This window comes from Ruditapes philippinarum, unplaced genomic scaffold (genome assembly GCF_026571515.1).
Source record: "Ruditapes philippinarum isolate M1 unplaced genomic scaffold, ASM2657151v2 ctg79_1_1_1_1, whole genome shotgun sequence".
NCBI classification, from domain to species: domain Eukaryota; kingdom Metazoa; phylum Mollusca; class Bivalvia; order Venerida; family Veneridae; genus Ruditapes; species Ruditapes philippinarum.
In genome coordinates, this window is record NW_026864538.1 from 193,076 (window position 1) to 220,513 (window position 27,438).

The window sequence follows — 27,438 nt, forward strand, 5'->3', positions numbered from 1 at the left end:
CTAAAGAGGCACATTTATTAAATAGTGATAATATATTCAGTCGATTTTCGTCGCGCAGGTTTTCATAACGGTAAGACGGTAGGGGGAAATCCCGGGATCCGCGAGGCCTAGGATCCGGGATCATTAGATACATAGAAAAAACTAATAAACTAAATACATTTATTTACAGTGTATATATCAAAAATAGTTTTGATGAAATGCAGAATATAAATTACGTTTAATTTTTATACGTTTATTTCTGTAATCGATTTCAATGCTTTTACATATCTTTTGACATTTATTTATATGTATATGCAAGATGGTTGACAATATGCAAATCTGAATAAATTATCTGTTCTGCTCACAAAAGCCGGCCAGGAATGTATTGTAACTTTCACGGCTTCTGTTTTGTGCCTCTAGCTGCAAGATATTATAGGAGATGCGTCTCCTGAACCTTGCCTTCTCCCTCCTCCCCTTTGATTACTTTATCCTCTCAAAGTCCTCATCATGAAATAAGTCAATACTTAAAACGACTTGGAAATGCCCTTATGAAAGAACTGGAAAAAAGGTAATTACTTGCAAAGGTAATTACTTGCGAAACACGGGTATCAGATATTGACATCTGTTTGTATATTGATTGATACAGTTGCATATGAAACTGAAAAATAGATCTAGCAAAACCTAATTAAGATGAGAACAATAAATCATTATTCAAGATGATGAAAAAATTGTCTATTGACTTGACAGAGAATAATTGTCTACATAGTCGAACTGCAAGATGTTTGACACTTTTACAAGGGAAAGGAAGGTAAAAGGAGAAGTAGGCTCAACATACGTACGTGTCTACGTGCCAATGTTAGTATTTGAGTTTTTAAAACAAACTTAAATAAGTTAATTTTTCATTATGTTAGCGTATAATTATCGGTAAATGCCTTAGTATAATCTTTACAAAATCCGGAACACATATACCGGAACATATATATATATATTATACAGGTTCAACTTCAAACAGGAAGTTACGTATATATATATATATCCCTTAGTAAAATATGATAGTTAATGATAACGATATTTTGCAGTGTTTCTCGAAATAAAATTTGCATTTACTACATATCAGGATGAACTTAATAAAATTCTGGCTGAAACCTATTGTTTGATATATTTGTAGGAATAAGTAATTTCAGACGTATAAAATGACACTGGCGGGGTTCCGTATATTTTAGCTTAAAGATCAAGGAAACAAAATTTTGCATATGTTCTTGTACCGGCTAAGTCCTCCCTCTTGGATGTCTATAATTATTCCACCGGACTACGGTCAAACTACATGTGTTTTATAAGCAAGTTTTTAGTTGTTAAACTTTTAGTTGTTAAACTTTTATTTTAAGGTACAAGAAAAAACAATATACTAACAGTCTAGGGATCAAAACATTTATATATAATATCTTTTTATATACATCCTGGAAGCATTTACATGCATCATTCTCTAATAATTATTATCATAAAACTTAAAGGAGATGCGTTTATGAAAGTCATTTTCACTATCCATCTAGTAAACTGCATCCATCTTTACATCTTTCAATATTGACCATATTTTAGCAACCCTTTCGATCAGGGTTTTACTGTATTTGCGCGGTATTGTGTCATCAAACACTTTTATCTCAGGAAGAGACATTTCATTCTCCCAGTCTCTATAGTGATGAAGAAGTCCAACTTCAACAGGCACAGAATGAGCTTTCTTCTTCGTCGGCAAAAACTGAACACCGTGAATCATAACCTGTCTGACATCAAATGTTCGAGCAAAGTATTTTGATCTTCGTTGTACAGGGAATATTTGCTGTTCGTGGTTTAACTTTTGAAGCGTTATAAGCCTGTATTTATCAACTAATTCCTTGCTTGACAGATAAACGTTTTCCCATTCTTTCCTAAAAAATGTGCTACGAAATATGTAAGCACCTGGTTCCATTGGAAGTTGTTTAATCATATAACTCCATTCACTAACATTGTCGTCATGGGGAACAATAAACTCATCTAAATCTATGTTGACTATAAATTCAGATTCAGCTTTGTTTCTATATAGACAATCCTGAAGTGCAGCTATCTGACCGAAGTAATGAATTTCTGGAAGCTTTGTTCCGTTTTTTGTGTCAGTATTCATTGGTAACCTCCATTGAACAATGTCAACCAAATGTTTACCCCTGTAGTAGTCCAGGGCGTCTGCTATATTATCTGATATGGAATGGTTATAAATTACAAATTTCTCGGCGCCCATTATTCTGTTCAACTCGATCCACTCGACTAACTCATAAGCACGACTGTAGTTGGTGTTCAATGGGGTTAGACAAACAGTAAAGCGACGTGGGTAACGCTCTGGTTGCAGCGTGTCACGTACCTTCAGTATATTAGCTGGGTTTGAACAAGGTGCCCTTACCACAGAGACATGTGATGGTAGGACATTGTGTGATGACAGTTTACACTCGAAGAAAACGGCTGAATACCTGAATTATCAAATACAGAATTAGTTCATAACAGTTTAGCACAATATCAATGATGTGTAAATGGGTGAGTAAATTTTATTAATAATGATTTTTGCATGATAACGATATTATGTAAGTTGTTATAAGTAAGATCATTTTAGCTAATTTCTAATAAAATAAATCACATTAATAATTGACAGTGTCTTGTTAGACAGTTTTCAATCATGACGCTAGACAATCAAGTAAACTTGACGTAGGCTTCTTTTATTACACACGTACGTCAAATCCGAGGCAAACAAGATTTATACAAATGCCTTTGAAATACTTTAGGGGAAAATGAACAAAACGTAAAGGGTAAATAATTTCATTGCTTTTATACTTAGTCCCATAACTACCGAAATGCAATTATCTTATGTGTGCATCATGGTAGTGTATTTTATTTTTTAACTGAATTGAAATACTAAATGTAATGTAATCTAAAACTGTACAGGAGAACCTATAACAGGATATCAAATCGGTTCTCCAAAGATCATATTAAGACAAGTTATTACTATGAAACGCTTTACATACCATAGATGATGACCTTCTGGGAGCTGTTTAACGCTGGCATCAACTTGTTCCGCAGTATATTTCCCATTGTTCTCATGCCAAAGAAGACAGAAAAATCGCATGTGATGCTGTGACCTAGCTCCGATAATAATGATAGTTTTAGTTTTCTCTACATAATACGAGGAAAACACAAACGCTGTCTTATTGTCAACGGCCTGCCAATTATCATTTTCTTCTACACGAGCATCAAAATCAACATCGTTGCATTTTCTTCCAAGAGACATCATTTTCTTTTTTCGTGTTTGACTTGTGTTATGAGCAATTATGTCCACCATTTGCCTCGTTGTAACTGTAGTTTGTAATAGTTTGGTTAATATCCTACCTGGATTGTCACGGACAGATGCACCATACTTATCATTATACTTGTCTTTCCTATATTCAGTGTGTAGTGTTGTGTTATCTATCGTCTGATTTGTCGCCTGTCTCCGTTCGTACATGAATATCAGCACATCCTTTTTTCTTGTTGATATAGCGTTTAATCCTGTAAAATTCTGGTAAAATATCACATGAAGTGTAATCAGGAACACTTGAACTAAAATAACCCAAATGCATACCCTTCTAATTTTAAATCTCATGGGAGTATTTGATATTACTGTTTTATTTCATGAATTCCTTCAAACATGTAGCACTACGAGTATTAATATCCTTATACGAACAATGCATTATTTGATTTTAATACGCATGGTATAAAATAAAAGAACAATAGTTCAAGATGAAATCAGTATACTTTACCGGTTATATGTTGATAAATGTTTATAAAACAATCTATGCATACCCGATACAAGAAAAGATCATTGATGATATTGTTAATTTTCTATAGTGACTAACTAAAACGGGTTTAATTCAATAATAGCTATTTTATCACATTGTAACAGTTTGAATGTTAAGTTGAAGATACATGTAGTTAAACACACATTTTAAGAATACCATTAATTGACATACACTTTAATTGACATTCGTGACACTTTTATTTTATTTCGTTGAAACATAATATATTTCATAAAAATGTAATGATATTTTGTAAAAACGAAGTAACATTTCATTAAAAAAGGCATTTTTTACTTCGTTAATGCTTATTGATACATAAAACATGCGAAAACTCTGATTCAAAAGCGTCCTCGTGCCTCTGCAGATGTTAATAGATAACGCGTTGGATTGTCAAACGGGGGGCCCGGATTCGATTCCTGGGCAGTGAAGGTCACTTTATATGTGATTGATCATGAACTCCTTCCTATGGTCATGCGCTCTTTACCTCTAATCTGCATGTACAGAAGTTATCAGTTCATTGCAAAAGTGGAGGCAAGTTATTTGCTAAACTGCTTGACAGTCTGTCCAGAAACGATTTGATGACTCAAGTGTGCACTGACGCCTTCAAAGTGGCTAACTTTTGTGATCCTAAAAGAAACCTACCATCCCACCATTATATATCGGATTTTACAATATGGAGATTGGGCACCGTAATAATTTATACTCAGTATTTTTTAAGACTAAGAAATATCTTTCTCGTTGCTAAAGTATTATATTTGAAAAAATAATTAAATAGTCTCAAAGTACATGGTTGATTTAATCTTAGTGAATATTTCCTGAAAATTTGGACATTAAGTTTTTTCTTAACAAAACATACTGTTTATTTTGGTTGTTAAAGATATTTTGATATACAAACGTTAGGTGCAGATGGGTTCTGTTTTTTTAAGTCACTATTGACAGCAACAAATATGTCTCATGGTGGGTGTTATTTCATTTACTGAAAAATGCTTCATTACCACTGAAAATCGGTGCACAAAATTTGGCAAATGAACTATCAAATATTGCAAGAGAACATCGAACATGTTATATTTTTTGTCCGGCGGGATGGAAGATAAATGAATATTGTAATCTCCATTGACAGTTATCGAAGACGTGTTGAGTCACTCATGATATTTGAAGTTGATAGTGCGATATTTCACTGTAATGACATTGCACCACGGATCATTAAGAACCTGACGAAGTAATTCTATTTTTATGATTGTTTTATTAAATCATTCTGTAAACATTGCATACATTTATTTGTTCTGTGTTGGTCATAACGGAACACAATGAATTCGTGACCAATGGACAGTTCGTTTGTAGTCTGGGCATGTTCATGCTTGATATGTGTCTTTGGTGTCATGTTTTATGTTTGATGTTCTTCTGCATGTATTTGTTTCACGAACTATACGAATAAGTAAAATCTCTTTTATGAATTCAATAACATCTCAAGATGTATTTTGTAATATCAATGGCACTTACAACCCACTTAAATTACTAAAAAGAGGAATAAATATGCAAAAATTGTCCTAATTGCGTCAGTAACTCTGTAGAAATTAAGTTATTTATACTGAAAAATCAGTCATGAATTACACATAACATGTAAATTATTACTTGAGTCTTGGTGCACCATTATCCGGTTTAAACTCCCCAGTAGTCATTTTTATGCTGCTGACCGTTCCAAGGCGGCGCCCCTCTGTGTTCCTCAGATGTATGTCTATGTTTTATACTGTTTTGGTGACACTTTTGCTTGTGTCCCTTGTTGTTATCTCGTCTACGGTAAGTATCTTCCCCTTTGCCCCGGATTATTGTTTCTTTGATTAACTCCCCCCCCCCTTTTCCCCGGTCTCCTGTCCCCTTCCCCTGTGTCCTTTGACTTTGTGGGCCTATTATTCAATCTTTTATTTGTTTTCTTTGAATTCCTTATCAGTTACAAATTATTTATCTTTTATTGATTAACCTGTCCGTGCTTTGTCTTGTGCCCTGTCCTGTTTTTATTTGGGGTCCTCCTGGGCTCCTTGCCACTGACTTTTGTTACTGGGTCGGATGGGGGCTGTGTTCATTGAGCGCCGCCTTTCCTTGGTGATCTTGTTTATCATATTTTGAATATATTTACTTTTCCTTAAATCTTTCTCAAGTTTGATCTTATTGAAATATTTTCTCTCATCTGGAGGCATTCAGCTTTCAATGTAACATTATTTGTTGTGTGAACACATTTTGATAGTCCAAATAATTTCTGAAATTACTTTTGTTGAATGAAAAGTCTAAAGATTTTCTGAAACTATTAAGTTTAATATCTCAATATCTGGGACAAAAGATCCATTGGAAGCATTAAAATCAGCATAATTACATGAAAATTGAAGACTCGGTTTGCTTGAGTCTGTACATGTGGGAAAAGAAAAAGTTCAACATCCATCATGCCCCCTAACACCGGCTTGAGCAGTACTCTATTCTCAACACTTAAAGTGCTGGACTCGATGATCTCGAAAAACCAGAAAAATACAACAGCAGTGAAGTACTTAAACAAAGATGAAATTTTGTCAAATTTTATCTGGAAATGGGAGGTCCTTCGCAAAGGCGTAAGAGTTTCTGAAATTAGTAAAGCACAGTGTTATGAATTTGAAAATTTTCTGGAAGTTTAAAATGATGTTTGAGACCAATGGAAAATGTTTCTAAAAATACTTATTTTTTATTTCAGAATCCCAAAAGGTTTCTGAAAATGTTAGTTATGATTTGTATCTAACCTGAAAAGTGAGTTTCTGAAACAATGTATCAACAGCTTCTGATATGTTTATTATGTTCATTCTTCATTTCAAAAAGTTTCTATTTTTGTTTTTTGTTTATTCTGTAAGTTGAGAAGTAGAAATAGTTTCTGAAATCATCACGAGATGAAGAAATGAAAGAATATAATCAGAAGAAGGCCTTGTTGACCCTTTGTATACAAAGAACGATATAATAATATGAAAAATATTTATTATCTGTGGCGAAAATTTATTTACTATATCATCAAAGCTTTTTACTATCATTTACTATTACATCATCATTTTTTTATCTTAGGGAGTTCTTATAATAATGCAAAATGTGGAAAAACAGTTAAATCGCTTAACTAAAACTTTAATAAAAAGCAACAAAAACAAACATGTTAGGGTATTTTTTCAATATCATTCCGGACATTAAGCACATTTTTCACTAGAGTATTACCAAATTTATTTGGTACAGTATTGTCTAGCACCTTGCTGCGTGGAGAGTCATTTTTAGTTCCCCAATCTCTATAATGATGAAGAAAAGCTAATTCTGGTGGCACGACCTTAGTGTTCACACCTGGCACTTCGTGTATCATTAAATGTGAAACATTTGCAGTTTTGGCTATATATTTTGAACGGCTTCTTGGCGAAAATAACTTCTGTTCATGTTGTAATTTCTGGAGAGTAACTAATTGAAGTTTGTCCACCAATGATTTGTTTTGTATATCAATATCTGAATTGTCCCACTCTTTTTTAAAGAACGTGTTTCTGAATAAATATGCGTTAAAGTTTTGTTTAACTTGTTGAATAATGTCTGACCATGACTTTGTTTTGTTATCATGTGGTATTATGAATTCATCAAGATCGAGATTTACAATAAATTCCGAGATGCCCTTATTTCTGTACAAACAATCATGTAAAGCGGCAACTTGACCAAAATAATGAATTTCTGGTTTATTAGACCTTGGCAAGGTATCTACTTTAACCGGTAAATTCCATGGCACTACTTTAATTATCCCTCGTTTGGAGTAATATTCTAGAACAGTTTGTACGTCACTCCCGGAAGAGTAATTGTAAACAATGAATTGTTCTGCGCCGAGAATTCTATTCAATTCTATCCATTCTATAATTTCATAATCACGATTAAATCGAAAATTTAATGGCGATAAACAAACAGTGAACATTCTGTGTGAGTTCCGATGTTGAACATATTCAGTATTGACAATGCGGAGTTCCAGCAAATGTTCAGGCTTCCTGCATTTTTCTTGCACCATGGAGACGTGCGTAGGGAATTCATAACCAGTTGATGTTGAAAGTAAGCATTGAAACAAAGCAGGCGTATATCTGAAATAAAGAGAACAAAATAATTCTTAAATAGTCGGTAGAAAGATAACTTGTATTATGTTATATGTTAATTGTCGTTTATATTACCATGTATGTGAAAATGGTTATATTGTTATAGTTAATAATATTTCTGACAGATTTAATGACCAAATATGTACGGTTGTAAACTCATACCGGTATAACCAGAGTCGCTATGCTATGGTTATATTGCAAGCAGCCGTTTATACACTGACATATAATCCGTCAAAATCTTTAATACGAATTTATAGTACAGCAAAATTGCTTTATGTCAACATTTCAATTTGCTGTATTTTTGTCTGAAGAAGTTTTCTCTGTTTGGTAATTTTCAAGAATAACATCTATGCTTTGAAAATTGAAATGGCCATTTAATAATAAATGACCGAAAAACATATAAAACAATGTTGATACGAAAGTTATAATATAACATAAAATTGTATACAAAGCAAGCAAACATTTCTGCAAAATGTATATAAAATTATATGCACACATATCCCAAAATTATCAGAGGTTGGTTTCTAAGAATATTGCTTAAAGCTGCATTTAAAATATACTGAAGTTTAAAGAATAATCATTTGTATATAGAATTATATACAAACACAAACACCCTATTGATGTTCATAAATTTGTTGAAAATTTAAAATGCTGAATGTGGGTGGAATGGTGGTTTATTGAAAATTGTTATGAAAATATTTTCTTCTAAAATGGCCCGGACTTAATTAATCTACAAAAAATAGCACATTGTAACTTTAACTTGTAACGAATAACCTTATTGTACTTAACTAGTACGATCTTTTTCGAACCCAATATTTTAGTCTATGACTTTGAGACCCTGATGAAACCCACCATCAATGCTTGTAAGTGGACCATAAAAACATTTTAATTTGAGTTAATTCAGTTTTATGTCAGCAGTTCAATTTGCTGTATTTTTGGCCTGAAGAAGTTTTCTGTTTGATAATTTTCAAGAAAAAAAACTACGCCTTTGAAAATTAAAAATTTGGCCCCAATTTAAATTATAAAATGACGGAAAAACATATAAAACAATGTTGATATGAAAGTTATCCAAAAAACATATACATTTTTGTAATTGTGAAATGACCATTTAATTATAAATGACGGAAAAACATATAAAACAATATTGATATGAAATTATAAAATAAAATTGTATACAAACAAGCAAACATTCCTAAAAATGTATATAAAATTATGTTCACACATATCCCAAAAAATATCAGAGGTTGGGTTCTAAGAATATTGCCACAAATTGTGTAAAACACACGTCGCGATTATCCAATAAGTTTTGAAGTAAAGTAATATAATATCATCACACATCGAGTGAATAAATCCCTGAAAATGATTGCTTAAAGCAGATATACATATAAACTGTTATTATACTAAAAATAAATATAACATAAACTTGTCCAAATTAATCTACATTACTATTTTTTTCTAAATGTACATTTTTATGTTGTAGAATTTTCTATATAGATTTCTATAACATTGTTTTCTTAAATGATATATAGGATGTAAAAGTTTGCTTTTTATAAAACAAAAATAATAAAATTATAAGATTTACATTTGTTGACATTTTTATGAAAACCAAAGAACTGACTCGATACTTCAGTATATAATAGCACACCATTTTGAGAGAGTATCAGTAGTCGCAAAATTTGCAAAAATACTCCAGTACCAGTACCAGTTATACATGTCTGATCATTTTATATGTACTACCGATAAAGTATCAAACTTTCTACAATTGTCAGACATTACTTTTGTGACTCAAATTATAAAAATATGAACGAACGAATGAACGAACGAACCAACGAACGAACGAACCAACGAAATAATTAATAAATTAATCGTGAATGAATGAACAATAGTTTGATACCTTAAACCATGCCCCTCCGGCACTGTAATGATTTCAGCTCGCTTGATCTTCATTTCCATCTTTTGTTGTGTTTGATTTTGATACCAAATCTGACAATAGTATGGTTTAATGCTCATAGCTTTAATTCCAATTATAACAATCTTCTGTCTATCAACAAGATACGCTGAAAACACAAACGCCGATCTATTTTTGTCTACTTTACTCCAACTTTCTATCTGAGCTAATAGAAACGGGAACAAAACCGGACCACAACCACTGGCACCATACGAAATGGTTTTATTAAATTTCCTTATGCCGAATTTCTGATGCTCTAATAGTTTGTTCAAATGTTCCTTTCTTTTAGTATTCTGTCGACTTAATGTAAAATTTTTATTTTCAGATTTATATTCAGTAACGTTACTTAAATTATTCAGATAAAATAAATACAATAAGAACACTATAACAAAACATCCTGGTACTGTTTTAGAGTACTTTCTCAATCTTAATCTCATCTTTCTCCTTATCAATATTTTACGCATCTAAAGCTCGTTCTCTCTCTTTGTATTGAAGCTATTAACAACTCATTTATCTTTACAGAGACAAACTGATACTACGGGGACATATTCCTTGCCTCTTGTTCTATAATTATTTTCTCTGTTATTTTACATCAAACATATATATAGCGCATATCACAACGTTTATATCTGGATTAATTATAGACCATAAGAATCTATTAGTGTATATAAATAATTAAGTGGCGTCCTGGAATAGCCTAGGGTTACTTAACAACAAAAGTCATAAATAGATCTTCGAATCTTCCGCCTCTAAATTCAGCTGTTAAAGTGATAGAAAAGTTTCTTTTCATTGTCAATTATTCATGCATGTAGTGAAACTATTGATCACAAATCTTTTTGGTGTCGCTTAAACTGTCGGATAATTCAATTTTGGTATTGGAAATCTCACAGTAGATCCGAGAGTATTGACATCAAGCGACAACATTGTCTACTTTTATCACATGAGGCCAAAAAAATATTTTTTCGCTTATTCCATTGTGATAAATATAATTGCAAGGAATTAGGAATTTGAATACTGACATATTTTTTTCTTAAACAGTTATGCAGAACATCAACATGGAGGTATTAAGAAATGTTAAATGTAAAGAAATAAATCCAGGCAGCTATCATTTTACAATTCTCAGATATAGATCGATCTTATACCCTGTAATATATATTATTTACTGTTAACCATTCTGGTTATCCAATTATTAAATTTTACTAAGGGAACGAGTCTGAAATGAGGGTTTGGTTATAGTCTGTTTTTGCAAAACTGGCGGTAAATTTAAGACTTTTTTTATTTTAAGTTAACATTTTCCCATACATCTTGTAAATGCTACTTTGTTTGTTATATGATTGAATAAAAAATGTATGAACAGTTGTTATGATTCGAGACTGGCTTAACACTGACAATGAAAATATTGCCTACTGTTGTAAAAAGGAAATCATGTGAATTCATGATCGTGTTTTTGATCAACAAAACTAACAAATATACGCTTTGTTCGGCATTATATATCTGTTGAACGGACCTAAGATATTCATTAATATATCTGGTAAAGATCTTAAATAAAGTTATTTGCTATTAATGTTTATTTCTATCGTTTGTTTAAGCAATATACATTCTGTAGTGAACGTACGTACATCAATTTAAAACAAAAAAAAAAACAAGTAGTTTATTAAAATTACATGACCAAAGAGAATTATATAGAAAATAGGTAAAGGTCAACAAGGTGAACGGTAAGTTTTTGCTATGTTATTTCGCTCTTCTTCTGACTCGAAAAAAACACGGAGCACTCGAAACTTCTCTTTTATAGATTCCATTAAGAAGTTGATGTGCGGTGCCTTAAGATATAACACTTTTCCAAAAGGGGACAAATCAAAACTATCGGTTTCCACATTTTTAAATTTCAGTTAGTAATTCCATAAGCTCTATCTCTTTTCGGAGGAAAAAATCACACCGACTTGAATATAAAGTTCAATAAACGGTTTGACTTTCTCGCGCTAGGGGCGGGGATCGCTAAGTGATTGGCGTCCACGTCAAAGCGCGGTGCCCTTTATGGAATGCATTCAGATTTTGTGAAAGGGCAATGACGTTTCGATTGGTGAAAGGGTTGTTAAAACGTAACGGCTATGGTAATAAATAACGAATTGTAGAATTTTCTAGGAAATGAAATGAAATTTTATATAAATATAAACGTAGGCCATTTTGTACGAATTGTTATAAAATAGTATTATCATTCTGAAATTGTCTTTTTATGGGTTATTTTCGGTAAATTAATTGCTTTTTTTCTTTTTTTTATGCCCCTGGTTGCACTTTTGAACTTTTACCGTGCATATCTAAATCGACCCTAATTTATCGACCCTAACTTATCGACCCTAATTTCACGAATATTCGCTGTAAGGACTTCATTTTATTTTGTTTGGTGGCAATCAATTTTATGGTGGTTTGAGTGGAATTATTATTTGCCGAATACTGTGACATTTAACAATAGAAACTTGCGTCTGCAATTTTAGTATGAGGTGTTATGGGTTTATTGATAAAAAATAAACACACTGGTGGGTAAGACGAGGGTTTTGAAGCAATTCAAGAAAATAGTATATTGATCTCCCAATAAATCAATTAACAATAGCTTTTTATTCATCACCAATGTCAGGTAGCTTTTATATCTTGGGTTCACTCGCATGACTTTAATGTAAGTAAATTTCCTCATACTTGTCTTAAATTCAGATAAAAGTCTTCCATCGTATTACGAAATAATATGTCATCATATCAACATGCCATTGAAATTTATTCATGATTTTTTAATGTACCATTATATTTGTTAACACGGACAACAACAAAATATTCAAAATTTGGTCACTTTGATAGTCATCCAGTGTGTGTTCTACTTTAAGTATTTATCTGGGACTTAAAATATAACGTCTGTATCTTAAGCCCCAGGTATCAATTTAAACCTTTTTCTAATTTGACGTGAAAAAAGGATGCATGTAATAACTATATCAGTCCCTTTGTTACTATTTTATATACTGTTTGTATATGTGTATCATTATAATAAAAATAAGAAACAAACGTTTTTCATTATGATATTCTTATCTCTAGCAAGCCTACGAAAATTCATGATGAACAATGTCTTTCGCCCATTCGTCCATTCATCTATGAAAAAGGATGATGTACAATTCTGGTAATTGAAAAGTTTATAAGAAGATACCTGGTCATCACATGTTTACTTGTATATCTTCACTTACTGCATTTCTTGCTTGGACGCCCTTTGATGCTTGCATCAATGCTTTTCTTGTTTGTATTATCACCAGATGTCCAATAATACACGCTACAGACCTCATTTAAATACATGTGTATCATACGTATCATTAAAAATATATTTCTTATCATTAATATAGAGTACATCATTTAGTGATATGTTTTCAGACAGGTCTGTTGATCGATAAATGTATATGTTTTCTTTATTTTTCCGGATACTACTAATATTGCCGTTTTAGTTTCGCAATCGTTATAGTTTCACAATTTTAAAATACTGGGTATCAATAAGGAGGAGTATTCATTCAATAACTTGCAAGTTTATCAGAGTTGTGAAATTTAGTTGTACAGAAATGCGAGTTCATGTAAAGAGAATGTGTTTGGTACTTATGTATATATGGGGAATTACGCTCTTCATGTACATCGCAAAGTTTAACAACCATAACAAATTTAAAACTAATTTCGGGAAACATCTTACAGGTATTGAAAAGACAGCCAATCCGCATGCCGCTTAATTGTTAACATCTGATCATACACATGATAATTTCGACCAGACACCTAAAGGTAGTCATGGAACTACGAGCAAAATTGATGACATTACAAGAAGCAAATACCTCGCTAGTCATAAGTTTAGACAAACACAGAAAGTCAAACAGAACGAAAAAAATGAAGCAAAGAATGAAGGAGGTTTATGCAACTTAACAATATTTTATGCTGATTTAGAAACAAGAACAAACACCTGGCAGCAAGTTGACATGGAAAAACCCATGTATGTGTTTTCTGCGTATTATACTCAAACTAAGGTTTACATTATTGGGGTAAAACCCCGAAAATCAGTTGAAGTGATTTGTCAGCTGTGGTCATGGGATGCTTATGGAGATTTAACTGTAACACAAGAAACAATGGCAACAGTAACTTCTATGGAGGGTGGATATAGTCAAAAGTTTGTATCAAAGAGATTATTGACTTTTATATCTGGCTCAGTTAACGGAGCACTATTTATTTCTTTATCAATTAGGTTAAATACAAAAGTCTTAATATGTATTACATTTTATACAGAGGTTTTGTTATTGTATCTGACCATAAACCTTTACTAGCAATTTACATACAAACATTTTAGATATCCTGACACATAATCTGAATGTCAAAGTTCAGATTATATTTACTTACAATGTTTCCATACTTCTTCTATTGGCAAAACTTCTAACAAACAAGTTTAAGAATCCGTTGTAGAGAAATATTCTGTGATATAATATAGAAACTTAACTAGGCCATGATGTAACTGTTTTCAAGATAAAGCAATTGGAACAAAAAGTCTATAGACACATTATCTTTAACTTATCACAGTTTCATATATACTGTTAAGGCAAAAATTCAAGGTTTTTTTCCTCAACATAAATGTAACATTTGCATTGTCAAACTAAACGTACTCAGCCAAGTTGCAAAACCCGCTTCAGATCTTTAAGTCAGAAGGCATGAAATTTACAACTTGTCAATGGAAAAGAAATGAAAAATAATTCAGCATCTTTCTACCCTTCATGTTGACAAATATCATCCATATTTTTTCAACAAAATCAAATAGTTGCTATGCTTTTTTTTTGACATTTCTCTCATCTTTCACATATTCTGTGGCAAGACTGTCAATATGTCAATATCTACTTATGTATAGTTTGATTAACTGTATATAAGATATTTCGATCATTCTAGATTTCGAAAGGTATGTTATAATAACTGTTGTTCTATTTATTAATATTCTAATGCCTTAAGCAAGAACGTTAATTTGCTACTCTATACATTGCTGAAACAGACTTACTGGACCCTGTTTTTTTGTCATTTGTCTACATAATCAACTAGTACTGGGTTCACTAACAATATCAGGATCTTGATTAATTCTTATTGTTTGATAAAACTTACATTTATCATATTTTTTCTAGAATGTAATGGTACATTAACAAAATTTAAAAAGATTGTGATTTGCACAAAAAGGGCTATAAGGGATGATATCGACAAATGCAAAAATAATCGGATCAATTCTATGATAAGAATTTATATTTTAGAATGCCCAAATCTTGTTAAATCTACGAAAAATAAAAAATAGGTTAGAATATACAAAAAAAGTACGTACTGTGGTAGTAACGCAGAAGCAATATGGTAATAAATACGTCAATGTCAGTCATTACTACATATAATATGTAATTCCTTTACTTGAATTGTGTATAATTTTATGCTCCTTAAAATGTTAGTACATTTTCGTCATGGTTGATAATCTCAGCTTTAGGCATGCAGCTTTAAAAGCGTGATAATAAAAATAAAATAAGCGAACACTATGTTCCTTGCAGGTTAGATAGTATTATTCTGGAACTATTTCATCAAAAAGTTTTCATACTGACTGATAGCTTGAACCGTTTTAGGGCTATCTTGATAGATAGATAGATAGATAGATAGATAGATAGATGGATGGATGGATGGATGGATGGATGGATGGATGGATGGATGGATGGATGGATAGATAGATAGATAGATAGATAGATAGATAGATAGATAGATAGATAGATAGATAGATAGATAGATACATAGATAGATAGATAGATACATAGATAGATAGATAGATAGATAGATAGATAGATAGATAACACAAAAAAGAGCATGCTCTTATTTCCATTGTGGTCCTTACCATTTGGTGGCATGACATAGAAAGGTATTTCATAAAAGAAAAAAATATATCACAAATTATAAGATAAATCACATTAATGAAGGATATAATTTAAAATTATCACAATTTCTGATGTAAGGTAATAGTCAGTATTACATTAGGAAATAATTATGTGCATATTTCAGTTAATTCAAATTAAAATGCGCAAATGCTGGACATCGAAAGATTCAATCTTGAGATTGTTTAGTGTTCCTTTAGAAGAATAAATAACCTTAAAAAAGGCAAACGTGATAAACAGAACAACACAAGTGTGCAATACTACAATAATGAAAAGGCTCGTCCCGAAAATAATTAAAAGAGCCTTGCCTTCTTTAAGAACCTTGTCTTATGCATTAAACATGTATGGTTTTAAACACTAGTATAGGATTCTTACTTATCTTTTCCATTTTTATTACAGATAAATTACACCTTTTTTACTACTTTCATAAAGGGCTTAGTTTAATGCTTTGTATTTCATACATACCATACTATATAATTTTTATGTTCTAGATTTCATAATGAGACATTAATAATAGTATTTAACACGTTGAATGTCAAAGAATATAGGTAAAATTTTGCACGTGTAATACACAGAAAAAGCAGTTGTGCATTTATAAATTTAAATTAGAATGTTAATTACAAATTTCTTGTTTAAAGAATAAAAATGTCTCAAACATTTGATTGATACTATTCTAAGCAAATAAATATCATCTTAAATTTCATTACAGACTGAATATGAAGTGCAAAATAGTTGCAAGATAGTGATAAAACAGATACATGTTTTTTTTCAGAATATCATATATGTATAACATAGGCATTGATAGTATACGGCAGTAGACAGTCTGATTGTCACACAAAATGAGTTATATGACTTTTTGTTTTTCATGAAAACATGTATATTTTCAGATTTGCATCAACAATTTACAAATGTCCGATGAATCATCCATACATACCTGCATATGTATCCATGGTAACAGAGTCCTGTAAGAGCCCTTTAAATCTGCTCCGAGTACACGATGTGGCAACAATGCAATACAATGCACAGTTCACTGTATGTCTCCCTCCGCTGAACTTCCGGTATGGCCGTGCATATGAATTGGTAGAATGGATTGAGCTGAATAAAATTTTCGGAGCAGATAAATTTGTAATTTATAACTATTCCAGCGCTGTTAATGTAGCCCAAGTTCTTGATTATTATACCAAAAGGAACACGACAGAAGTGATACAATGGCAACTGCCAATGGGAGTTGATACATTTCCAAAAACAAATCAAAAAAAAGAAATACATTACTTTGGCCAGACAGCCGCTCTCAATGACTGTTTGTTCAGGAATAAGAAATTGTCTAAATATGTTGTTAACCTTGACGTAGACTAGTTTATAATTCCGCACTCTAAACATACAAATAATTGGAATGATATCATACACCGACAAGCAAATGTTTCTGTGTATTTATTCAAGAATACATTCTTCAGAAAAGACTGGGAAAAATTGGATATTCCTTTTGATAGCAAGAAATTAGCCGACGAATTTCGGCTAGTAACATTACAAGTATTTCAACACGAAGCAAAGATATTTCCAGGAAAGGCAAGATCCAAATATATCGCGAAAACTGCAGATATTGACTACATGTTGGTACATGAAGTTCCACGTTCTCGTTCGGTGACTGTACCTGCAGACGTTAGTCTATTACACCATTATCGAAATTGGGAGAACCCAAAGGACAAACTCCAGAGAGTAATTGACACAACTGTAATGGAAAAGTTTAGAACATCACTTACAAAAAATGTTCAAAAAGTATGGATGGACCTTTCACACGTTAAGATGGATATACCAATAAGTTAAAATGAAATAAATGTTAAATTGAGCAAAACAACAGTTTTACAAGGGCATGCTATGTCACAATAATTTCTGTTACCTGTAAGATATAAGTATTTGTACGAATGAATGCATTCATAGTTTAAAGGAACTCAAATGATCACTACAAATCAACTAAATATATGATCACTTTATGTAGCTGATACGTTGCGTCCTGTTTTCATTGATCGAAATTTAAGCTCGTCTCTATAGTATAAAGTATTATTTTAACCCCAGCCCTCTCCGCTTGAGCGGTACCCTACTACAACATGTAATAGAAAGAGCACCGAAACACGAGGCTATCTGATTTGTACGAGGGGGCGTAGCCCCCGAGTATTAATCAGATTGCCGAGTGTTTTGGTGTTCTCTCTATTTTGTATCATAGTCAAACATGACAGCACGTTCCCTGTTGTCATAATATGAAACCCCGGAAAAAAAATAACCAATGAACGAGCATTTGAATATGATAGTTCTGCCCCTTTCTCTTTCTCTGCCGTCACAATATGTAAACCCCGGCAAAATTGAACCAATCCACGGGCATTATCTGGAGTGCGGGTAACTGATACCTGCACTCCAGTTACCGCACTGTGCATGTATATGTATACGATTTAACTCTGACACTTTTTCAACAGAAAGGTCCCCAAACTATGATACAATTTACTGTCATTGAATGACGCAGGCGGTATCTGGTACAGAGTATATTTTAACATTTAAAAATAGCTATCATTACAGGTGATAAATGCCCCGCAGAAAAGTAATAATTTGACTCAGAATGTTCAAGAACTTTAATCTCAAAGAAAAATAAAGGCAGATAATTACCAAACAACATTAATCAGAGTTTTCATATATCCGTGCCGTAGATTTCTTTTTCTTACAGAACAATAATCCCAAAGCAAAATGGGAGTAATATTTTGCGAGTTGGCAAAGTGAAAACATTCTGATCTAATTGATATATAAAATAAACAAACAGTTTAGGAGCTGGTAGTTTAAAAGATAATGTATGGTTATGTAAAAGGACTCTTATTGATACTTATTGAATATTGAAACGTTTTAACGATATGAACAAACGGGAGATACTCGTGAATGATAGTGTATCAAAATTGTGTATACAGTTCTCTACCTTTATTTAAGAACTGAAATGCACCGAAGTTCAAAACATGTTTTCTTATGACAGTATTTATCGCGTGGTTTGGAAATTTTCCTTTGTTTTTACTAACCCATTATACTTAGTACACTTCAATGAGCATTTAAAAACTGTATTAATATATAGCAGTACAGTTTTTCATTTGTTCATAAAGTAAAAAGATCGACTGCTACATAGCGCGCACCTTGTATATAACAATGTAGTATTTTTCACAGAGGCTCCAATGGGGCAGTGGTAACAATTATTCCCAGTAGCCAAAATAATGGAATCAATAAAATTAAATAAATAATAATACAATGAAAAATATAAACAAAGATAATTAATGAATGAAATTTACTCTCATTTAATCAAAAGGTAGATCAATGAATAATTTCCACTGAAAAAAGCCATTTAATCTTGAATCGATATTGGTAAAAGTACAATCCGCCTCTATTATTGGATGTCTTTTATATATCTTTTTGCGGAAGCTAAAACAACTTGAAAAACACTGCCTTACGATAAATAACTGAAGTGAAGCTAACGATTTATTTATTTATTTATCTATCTATCTATCTATTTATTTATTTCTATTACAAAAAAGAAAACATTATGCCATTGCGATTAAACAGTTATAGTACAAGAAAATCGTTAGTTACGAGGATATAACACTGGCTGGGCGACATCTCGGGATGTTTCTGTAAAAAATTGTCTCGCCATTTTTTTCTTGCAGAAACATCCCTTGATGTCGTTCCAGCCATCCTCGTAACTAACTCGTTTCAAGTACTATAACTATTACTTATCAACGTATAGAATATAGAAAAAGTGTGTAATTTAAATACCTCACTTTTCAAAATATCGGGAGTATTTATCAACTGATTTTAACCTTCAATTTTAACGCCATTTTAAAAAGAAACAAGTATTACTTTAAGCACAAAAATATGATGATGATGAAGATGATGATAAAAATGTTATTTTCATGATGTCTTTAAAAATTAATCATATTGATACTGACGTTTGAAGGAATCGACATTTGGTTATAATTTATGGTATACATTTTGTTACATTATAAAATAGGGATCATTTTCGAATTCGGGTTCAGACTACTAACTATTTACAGAGTTATGACCCTTTTCATCTTCAGATTTTTGAGACAAAAAAGGTTTCCAGATGATAACTTCTGAACAAGTCCATGGAATGTTATAATTTTTAGTGTACACTGATGTAATATCGTAAAATACTTGTCAATTTGGGTTTGGACCTATAAATTTTTGCAGAGTGATTGCTCCTTTTCACCTTAAATTTTGCACAAAATAAGATTTTTAGACGATATTTCTTAAAGGTGTCAATTCATTGAAATTATTTTAGTAGTTTGTTGAAACATCATAAAATACAGGTCAAGACTAGTATGGATTCACGCCACTAAATTTTTACATAGTTATGGCCAATTTTCAACTTTAATTTACAACAATGAACATAAACACCACTGACAAGTTAAAACCGCATTTATGTACATGAATTTCATACTTTTAGAACCTAGCAGTTTTTCCAAAATGCCCTACGAAAGATGCAAAATTTGGCAATTTTGCTCAATTTCACGTATATTTCCGAAAGAAAATAAATCATTAAAAATATTACTAAACGTTCACAAAACTTTTTTAATCGATTACCCGTGTCTCTTTTGCAACTCCGTAAAACGGTATTAGACGGTCGTGAATATATTTTGACTTGGCGTCGTTTGCGTTATACGAATAAAAAAGCGTTGCTATAAGCGCGTCAGTCAACAAAGTGATTCTTTGCTTACAAGAAACAGTGATTATTTTGAGTATGTGATCAATAGAATAATAATATTTGTGTGACTTCATAACTAAATTTATTGAACTCGTTGAAAAAATTTAGTACTGAACCTACATTCATTCAATATCCTCTATCTAACAGTTATATGGAGTCAAAACAGACTGATTCTAATGTGTTTGTGAAGATGCCTCACAGTAAAGAAGATACATGATTTAATGTAAAATCTACATGTTTTGTTTCAGGTATTCTGCATCAATATTCGAATGTCAGTTGCAATCGTCTCATCTACAAGACTATGTTTCCGTGGTCAATGAAAGTTGTGGAACTCCACTTCATATTCTAAATGTTGAACCAAAAGAAAAGAAAGTTGCTACAAAAGGACTTTTCACTGTATGCCTTGCCCCTCTAAATTTTAATAACGATAAAAATCTGGAAACAAAGTGATCCCTCAAAACATTAATCACAACAAAATAACATAAGAATTGCAGACTCGGTTTGATTGAGTCTGTACATGAAGGATACTGAATAAATGCAAATCCCTCACGCCCCTTAGCACCGGCTTGAGCGGTACTCAAATCTCAACAATTAATAGTGCTGGCATCAATGATTCCGAAGAACCAGAAAAATATAACAACACTGAAATGAAGTACGGGCAACTTTTTACAGCTGCCACAAAGCACTTGACACCTTCTGTTGTGAAGTATAAAAATCTGGTAACAAACTGATTCACAACTTATTGAACAGAATTCTCGGAGCAAATAATGATTATCTTCCATAGAAAACAGTTGTCATAGAAAATATGAAATCAAGCGTGGTTGAGTATATTCAATGTATTTATAAACTGTTATTGAATACACGTCATGTTTGCAAGGACGGCACTTTGCATTGTATTATTATGAAATATTTTAATAGTAACAATTTGCTGCTAAAATATACTTAACTTGTCAATGGTTGGCAAAAGATATGGTGGCTGATAAAATGCAAATCATAGTAATTCTGTATTGATAATTACAAAATTATTTATCATGAAACAGCTTAATATTGTATATCATTAGAAAGGTCTGCAAACTCATATTTTACTAGTTAAATATAAATTTTCAAAATATTTTCCTTCTTTCTTAGTCAAGGGTTGAACTTGAACGTCAAACTTCGGACAAAAATATCAAAAAATAAATTTAATAGTTTAGTTAAGGTTTAACATCACAAAATAAATTGATGCTAAAGAGGCATATTTTTTAAATAGTGATAATATATTCTGTCGATTTTCGTCGCGCAGGTTTTCAAAACGGTAGGACGGTAGGGGGAAATCCCGGGATCCGCGAGGCCTAGGATCCGGGATCGTATTAGATACATAAAGAAAACTTATAAACTACATTTGTGTTGATATTAAATTTGGTCGCAATGAAAGGCAATCAGACATTATCTTTTATATATATCGTATGTAACGACGAGTATATTTATTTCAACTAAAGACTAAAATATATTCAGAGCTATTTATTAACAAACTTGAAATTTTATTGAATTCACTGAATTTGTTTATAGCGTTAAACTTGTAGAAAAATAAAAGTTTTTGTTAATATACATGTTTTGCTTACGTTTATGTTCATTTATATAATTAGTATTATTAGAATTTTGTAGTCAGTATAAAATTACACAAGAATTGCATTGTTTCCTACAATCATTAAACATATATATTTTCCTAGTCACTTTTCAAGTTTGTTAATTCATTAGTTTTATTGCTTTCTTTGTTTATCTGATCTAAGTTTATTACTTGCTTTTTTAATAATAAAAACAGTTTCTTGACAATATTGCTTGTTTCATATATGATGTTATTGTGAACAGTTACTTAAAAAAGTGTTCCTCTTTTCTTTTTACATGAACCATTAAACTGATATTTTCCTATATTAATGATAATACAATCATTTTTCTATCCGGCGGCATGTTTTTTTTTTATCAAATACAACTTCTTGTTTTTTTATTGTTTTCAGAAACAAACTCAATTCCAGCTTTTGTCGTTACGTTCTTCCTTTAAGAAATAAAGTATGAAACATAGTCTTATACCTTATGCATGATAAATTGTTTTGATTTTCATGTACCAAATTTCTAACATTACTTTTAAATTAATACATTAGTTTTTCGTATTACACGTTAACAAATACATTCATTTATATGTCAAAAATAGTTTTGGTAAAATGCAGAACATAAATAACGTTTAATTTTCATACATTTATTTCTGTAAGCGCTTTCAATGCTTTTACATATCTTTTGACATTTATTTATATGTATATACAGGATGGTTTACTATATGCAAATCTAAATAAAATATCTGTTTGATCTGTTCTGTTCTGTTCTGCCAACAAAAGCCGGCCAAGAAAGTATTGTAACTTTCACGGCTTCTGTTTTGTGCCTCTACGTACGCCCTCTAGCTGCAAGATATTATAGGAGATGCGTCCCTTGAACCTTGCCTCCTACCCCTTGATTACTTTATCTTCTCAAAATCCTTATCATGAAATAAGTCAATACTTAAAACTACTTGGAAATGCCCTTATGAAGGAACTGGAAAAAATGAATTACTTGCAAAGGTAATTACTTGCGAAACACGGGTATCATTTATTGACATATTGACATCTGTTTGTATATTGATTAATACAGTTGCTTATGAAACTGAAAAATAGATCTAGCAAAACCTAATTAAAGATGAGAACAATAAATAATTATTCAAGAAGATGAAAAACTTGTCCATTGACTTGACAGAGAATTATTGTCTATATAGTCGAGTTGTAAGATGTTTGACACTTTTACAAGGGAAAAGAAGGTAAAAAGAGAAGTAGGCTCAACATACGTACATGTCTACGTGCCAATGTTGTATTTGAGTTTTTAAAACAAACTTAAATAAGTTTATTTTTCATGATGTAAGCGTATAATTATCTGTAACTGCCTTAGTATAATCCTTACAAAATCCAGAAACAAATAGATCCCTGTTATACAGGTGCGACCTCAAACCGGAAGTGACGTACATGTATCCCTAAATAAAATATTGATAAGTCATGATGACGATATTTTGCAGTGTTTCTCGAAATAAAATTGCAATTACAACATATCAGGATGAACTTAATAAAACTTCTGGCTGTAACCTATTGTTTAATTTATTTGTAGGAATAAGTACTTTCAGACGTATAGAATGACAATAACGGGGTTCCGTAAATTTTAGCTTACAGATCAAGGACACAAAATTTGCATATCTTATTGCATCGGCTTTGTCCCCCCTCTAGGATGTCTATATTTATTCCACCGGACTACGGTCAAACTACATGCGTTTTATAAACAAATTTTTAGTTGTTAAAGTTTTATTTTAAGTTACAAGAAAACACAATATGCTAACAGTCGAGGGATCAAAACATTCATATATTATATATTTTTATATACATTCTGGAAGCACTTACATGCATCATTCTCTAATAATTATTATCATAAAACTTAAACGAGATGCGTTTATGAAAGTCATTTTCACTATCCATCCATTGAAAATAAAATCCATCCACTAGTTAACTGCATCCATCTTTACATCTTTCAATATTGACCATAATTTAGCAACCCTTTCGATCAGGGTTTTACTGTATTTGCGCGGTATTGTGTCATCAAACACTTTTATCTCAGGAAGAGACATTTCATTCTCCCAGTCTCTATAGTGATGAAGAAGGCCAACTTCAACAGGCACAGAGTGAGCTTTTTTCTTTGTTGGCAAAAACTGAACACCGTGAATCATAACCTGTCTGACATCAAATGTTCGAGCGAAGTATTTTGATCTTCGTCTTACAGGGAATATTTGCTCTTCGTGATTTAACTTTTGAAGCGTAATAAGTCTGTATTTATCAACTAATTCCTTGCTTGACAGATAAACGTTTTCCCATTCTTTCCTAAAAAATGTGCTACGAAATATGTAAGCACCTGGTTCCATTGGAAGTTGTTTAATCATATCACTCCAATGACTGACATTGTTGTCATGGGGAACAATAAACTCATCTAAATCTATGTTGACTATAAATTCGGATTCAGCTTTGTTTCTATATAGGCAATCGTGAAGTGCAACTATCTGACCGAAGTAATGAATTTCTGGAAGCTTTGTTCCGTTTTTTGTGTCAGTATTCATTGGTAACCTCCATTGAACAATATCTACCAAATGTTTACCCCTGTAGTAGTCCAGAATTGTTGCAATATTATCTGATATAGAATGATTATAAATAACAAATTTCTCGGCGCCCATTATTCTGTTCAATTCGATCCACTCAACTAACTCATAAGCACGACCGTAGTTGGTGTTCAGTGGGGTAAGACAAACAGTAAAGCGACGTGGGTAACGCTCTGGTTGCAGCGTGTCACGTACCTTCAGTATATTAGCTGGTTTTGAACAAGGTGCCCTTACCACCGAGACATGTGATGGTAGGACATTGTGTGATGACAGTTTACACTCGAAGAAAACGGCTGAATACCTGAATTATCCAATACATACATTTTAGAACTATGGCAATGATATGCTAATGGGTGAATGTTTTTTTATTGATAATGATTTTGCATGATAACGATTTGATGTAAAGTATAACATATAAGACAATTTTCTAATCAAATAAATCACTTAAATATTTGACAACGTGTCTCGTAAGACATATTTGTAAACATGGATCTAGATAATTAAGTTAATTTGACGTAGTCTTCTTCATCACAGACAATGACTGAATCAGACGTCAGATCCGAGTCAAACGAGATCAATACAAATGCTTTAAAATATTTAGGGAAACTGGAACAAAACTTATAGGGAAATAATTCTGAGTTCCATACGTTCTTAAATGCAATAATCTTATGTGTGCATTTTGGTAGTGTATTTTTTTTTCTTTAACTGAATTAACATACTAAAAGTATTATAATCTAAACTGTACAAGGGAACCTAAAACAGGATATCTATAACAAATCGGTTCTTTTAAGATCATATAAAGGCAAGTTAGTTTTATTAAATGCTTGACATACCATAGATCATGACCTTCAGGAAGCTGTTTAACGCTTGCATCAACTTGTTCCGCTGTATGTTTCCCCTTGTTGTCATGCCAAAAGAGACAGAAGTACCCCATGTGATGTTGTGACCTTGCCCCGATAATGATGATAGTTTTAGTTTTCTCTACATAATACGAGGAAAACACAAACGCTGTCTCATTGTCAACGGTCTGCCAATCATAATTCTCTTCTACACGAGCATCAAATTCAACATCGTTGCATTTTCTTACGGGAGACATCATTTTCCTTTTTCGTGTTTGACTTATGTTATGAACAGTTTTGTCCACAATTTGTCTCGTTGTAACTGTAGTTTGTAATATTTTTGTAAATATCCTACCTGGATTGTCACGGTCAGATGCCTCCTTCTTATCATTATGCTTGCCTTTCCTATATTCAATGTGTATTGTTGTGTTATCTACCGTCTTATTTGTCGCCTGTCTCCGTACGTACGTGAATATAAGCACATCCTTTTTTCTTGTTGATATAGCGTTTAATCCTGTAAAATTCTGGTAAAATATCACATGAAGTGTAATCAGGAAAACTTGAACTAAAATAACCCAAATGCATACTCTTCTAATTTTAAATCTCATAGGAGTATTTGATATTACTGTTTTGTTTCATGAATTCCTTCAAATTTTTAGCACTGCAAATATTAATACAAACAATCATTATTTGATTTAATGCGCATGGTACAAACTAAAGAACAATAGTTCAAGATTAAATCAGTATACTTTACCGGTTATATGTTGATAAATGTTTATAAAAACATCTATGCATACCCAATACAAGAAAGATCATTCATGATATTGTATAGTGACTAACTAAAACGGGTTTAATTCAGTTACAGTATTTTTTTATCACAGTGTAACAGATTAAATGTAAGTTAAATGTAAGTTACTTCCCCACTTTGGGGAATGTCGCCCCGACATTCATAAAATATTAAAGAGGAAGAGCTTGAATCAGACATTGCAAGTAGTAAGCTTAGACCATAAAGTAACTAAACTACTAGGTACTGCATAACTAAATCTAAATACTGAAGGCAATCACAACCTGTGAGTAAATATATAATACCCGGGCAAAATACCTTAAACTCAAGCATGTTCCACAAAAATACCGTATGCCGCGAATCGCGAAAAATATATGTCACGCGGAAACAAAATTTTAATTTATCAGTAGAACTGTGAATTCATTGAAGAGGTGCACTCTCAACAATAAATCCTTTATTTTTAAAGTACTGTAAAGTACATTTATAAATTATCAAGGTAAAATATATGGTACATGGTATAAAACATAAAACGAAACACATCAGGTACTGAACAACGCCTAACTTCAAAGTTGAGACACACCTATACTATAAAGAAAAGAAAAAAGCATTAATCTAATTTCCAGTTATCATTTAGCATCCATCCGGGTTTCTTTCTTGTACGTTTCTGCCTCTGTAAATTGTTGTTGTTGTCCTTAGATGGATTTCTCAGTGCAGGAATTACATATTTTGAACCTGTAACAGAATGATATGGTTTATTTGGAACAGAATAAGAAGTTTGAGTTGTTGATGTGACATCTTGTTTGCTGTTTGATGTTCCTGTAAAAGAAGTTGACATACAATTGTTAGAATCGTGTATTGTGGCAGAATTGCTTTGTGAAATATTAGATGGACTTGATGTAAGTGAGGTATTGGAATCTAACGAAGCTGTAATGGAAACATCAGAGGAGGGATTGGAGAACGAGTTCTGATCCGAATGTAAGTCAGAGGAAGCTGGCTTGTATAAGGACTCAGTTGTTTTGCACAAAGGCATCC

General features: G+C 32.0%; 3 protein-coding genes across 3 annotated transcripts; all 3 read right to left on the bottom strand.

The window, feature by feature from the left end:
* Window positions 1-1,390: 1,390 nt before the first annotated feature.
* On the bottom strand, window positions 1,391-3,683 carry LOC132726014 (uncharacterized). The gene is made up of 2 exons (XM_060711258.1): window positions 3,024-3,683; window positions 1,391-2,474 (listed from the first exon to the last, which is right to left on the bottom strand). The coding sequence occupies exons 1-2, from the start codon at window positions 3,635-3,637 to the stop codon at window positions 1,526-1,528; spliced, it is 1,563 nt and encodes a 520-aa protein (XP_060567241.1). The 5' UTR covers window positions 3,638-3,683; the 3' UTR covers window positions 1,391-1,525.
* Window positions 3,684-6,990: 3,307 nt separating this feature from the next.
* LOC132725994 (uncharacterized) lies at window positions 6,991-10,333 on the bottom strand. Its single transcript, XM_060711223.1, has 2 exons — window positions 9,843-10,333; window positions 6,991-7,936 (listed from the first exon to the last, which is right to left on the bottom strand). Exons 1-2 carry the CDS (start codon window positions 10,331-10,333, stop codon window positions 6,991-6,993), a joined length of 1,437 nt encoding a protein of 478 aa, XP_060567206.1.
* A 12,676-nt stretch (window positions 10,334-23,009) lies between these two features.
* On the bottom strand, window positions 23,010-26,316 carry LOC132726000 (uncharacterized). Its single transcript, XM_060711230.1, has 2 exons — window positions 25,617-26,316; window positions 23,010-25,084 (listed from the first exon to the last, which is right to left on the bottom strand). Exons 1-2 carry the CDS (start codon window positions 26,228-26,230, stop codon window positions 24,136-24,138), a joined length of 1,563 nt encoding a protein of 520 aa, XP_060567213.1. The 5' UTR covers window positions 26,231-26,316; the 3' UTR covers window positions 23,010-24,135.
* Window positions 26,317-27,438: the final 1,122 nt, after the last annotated feature.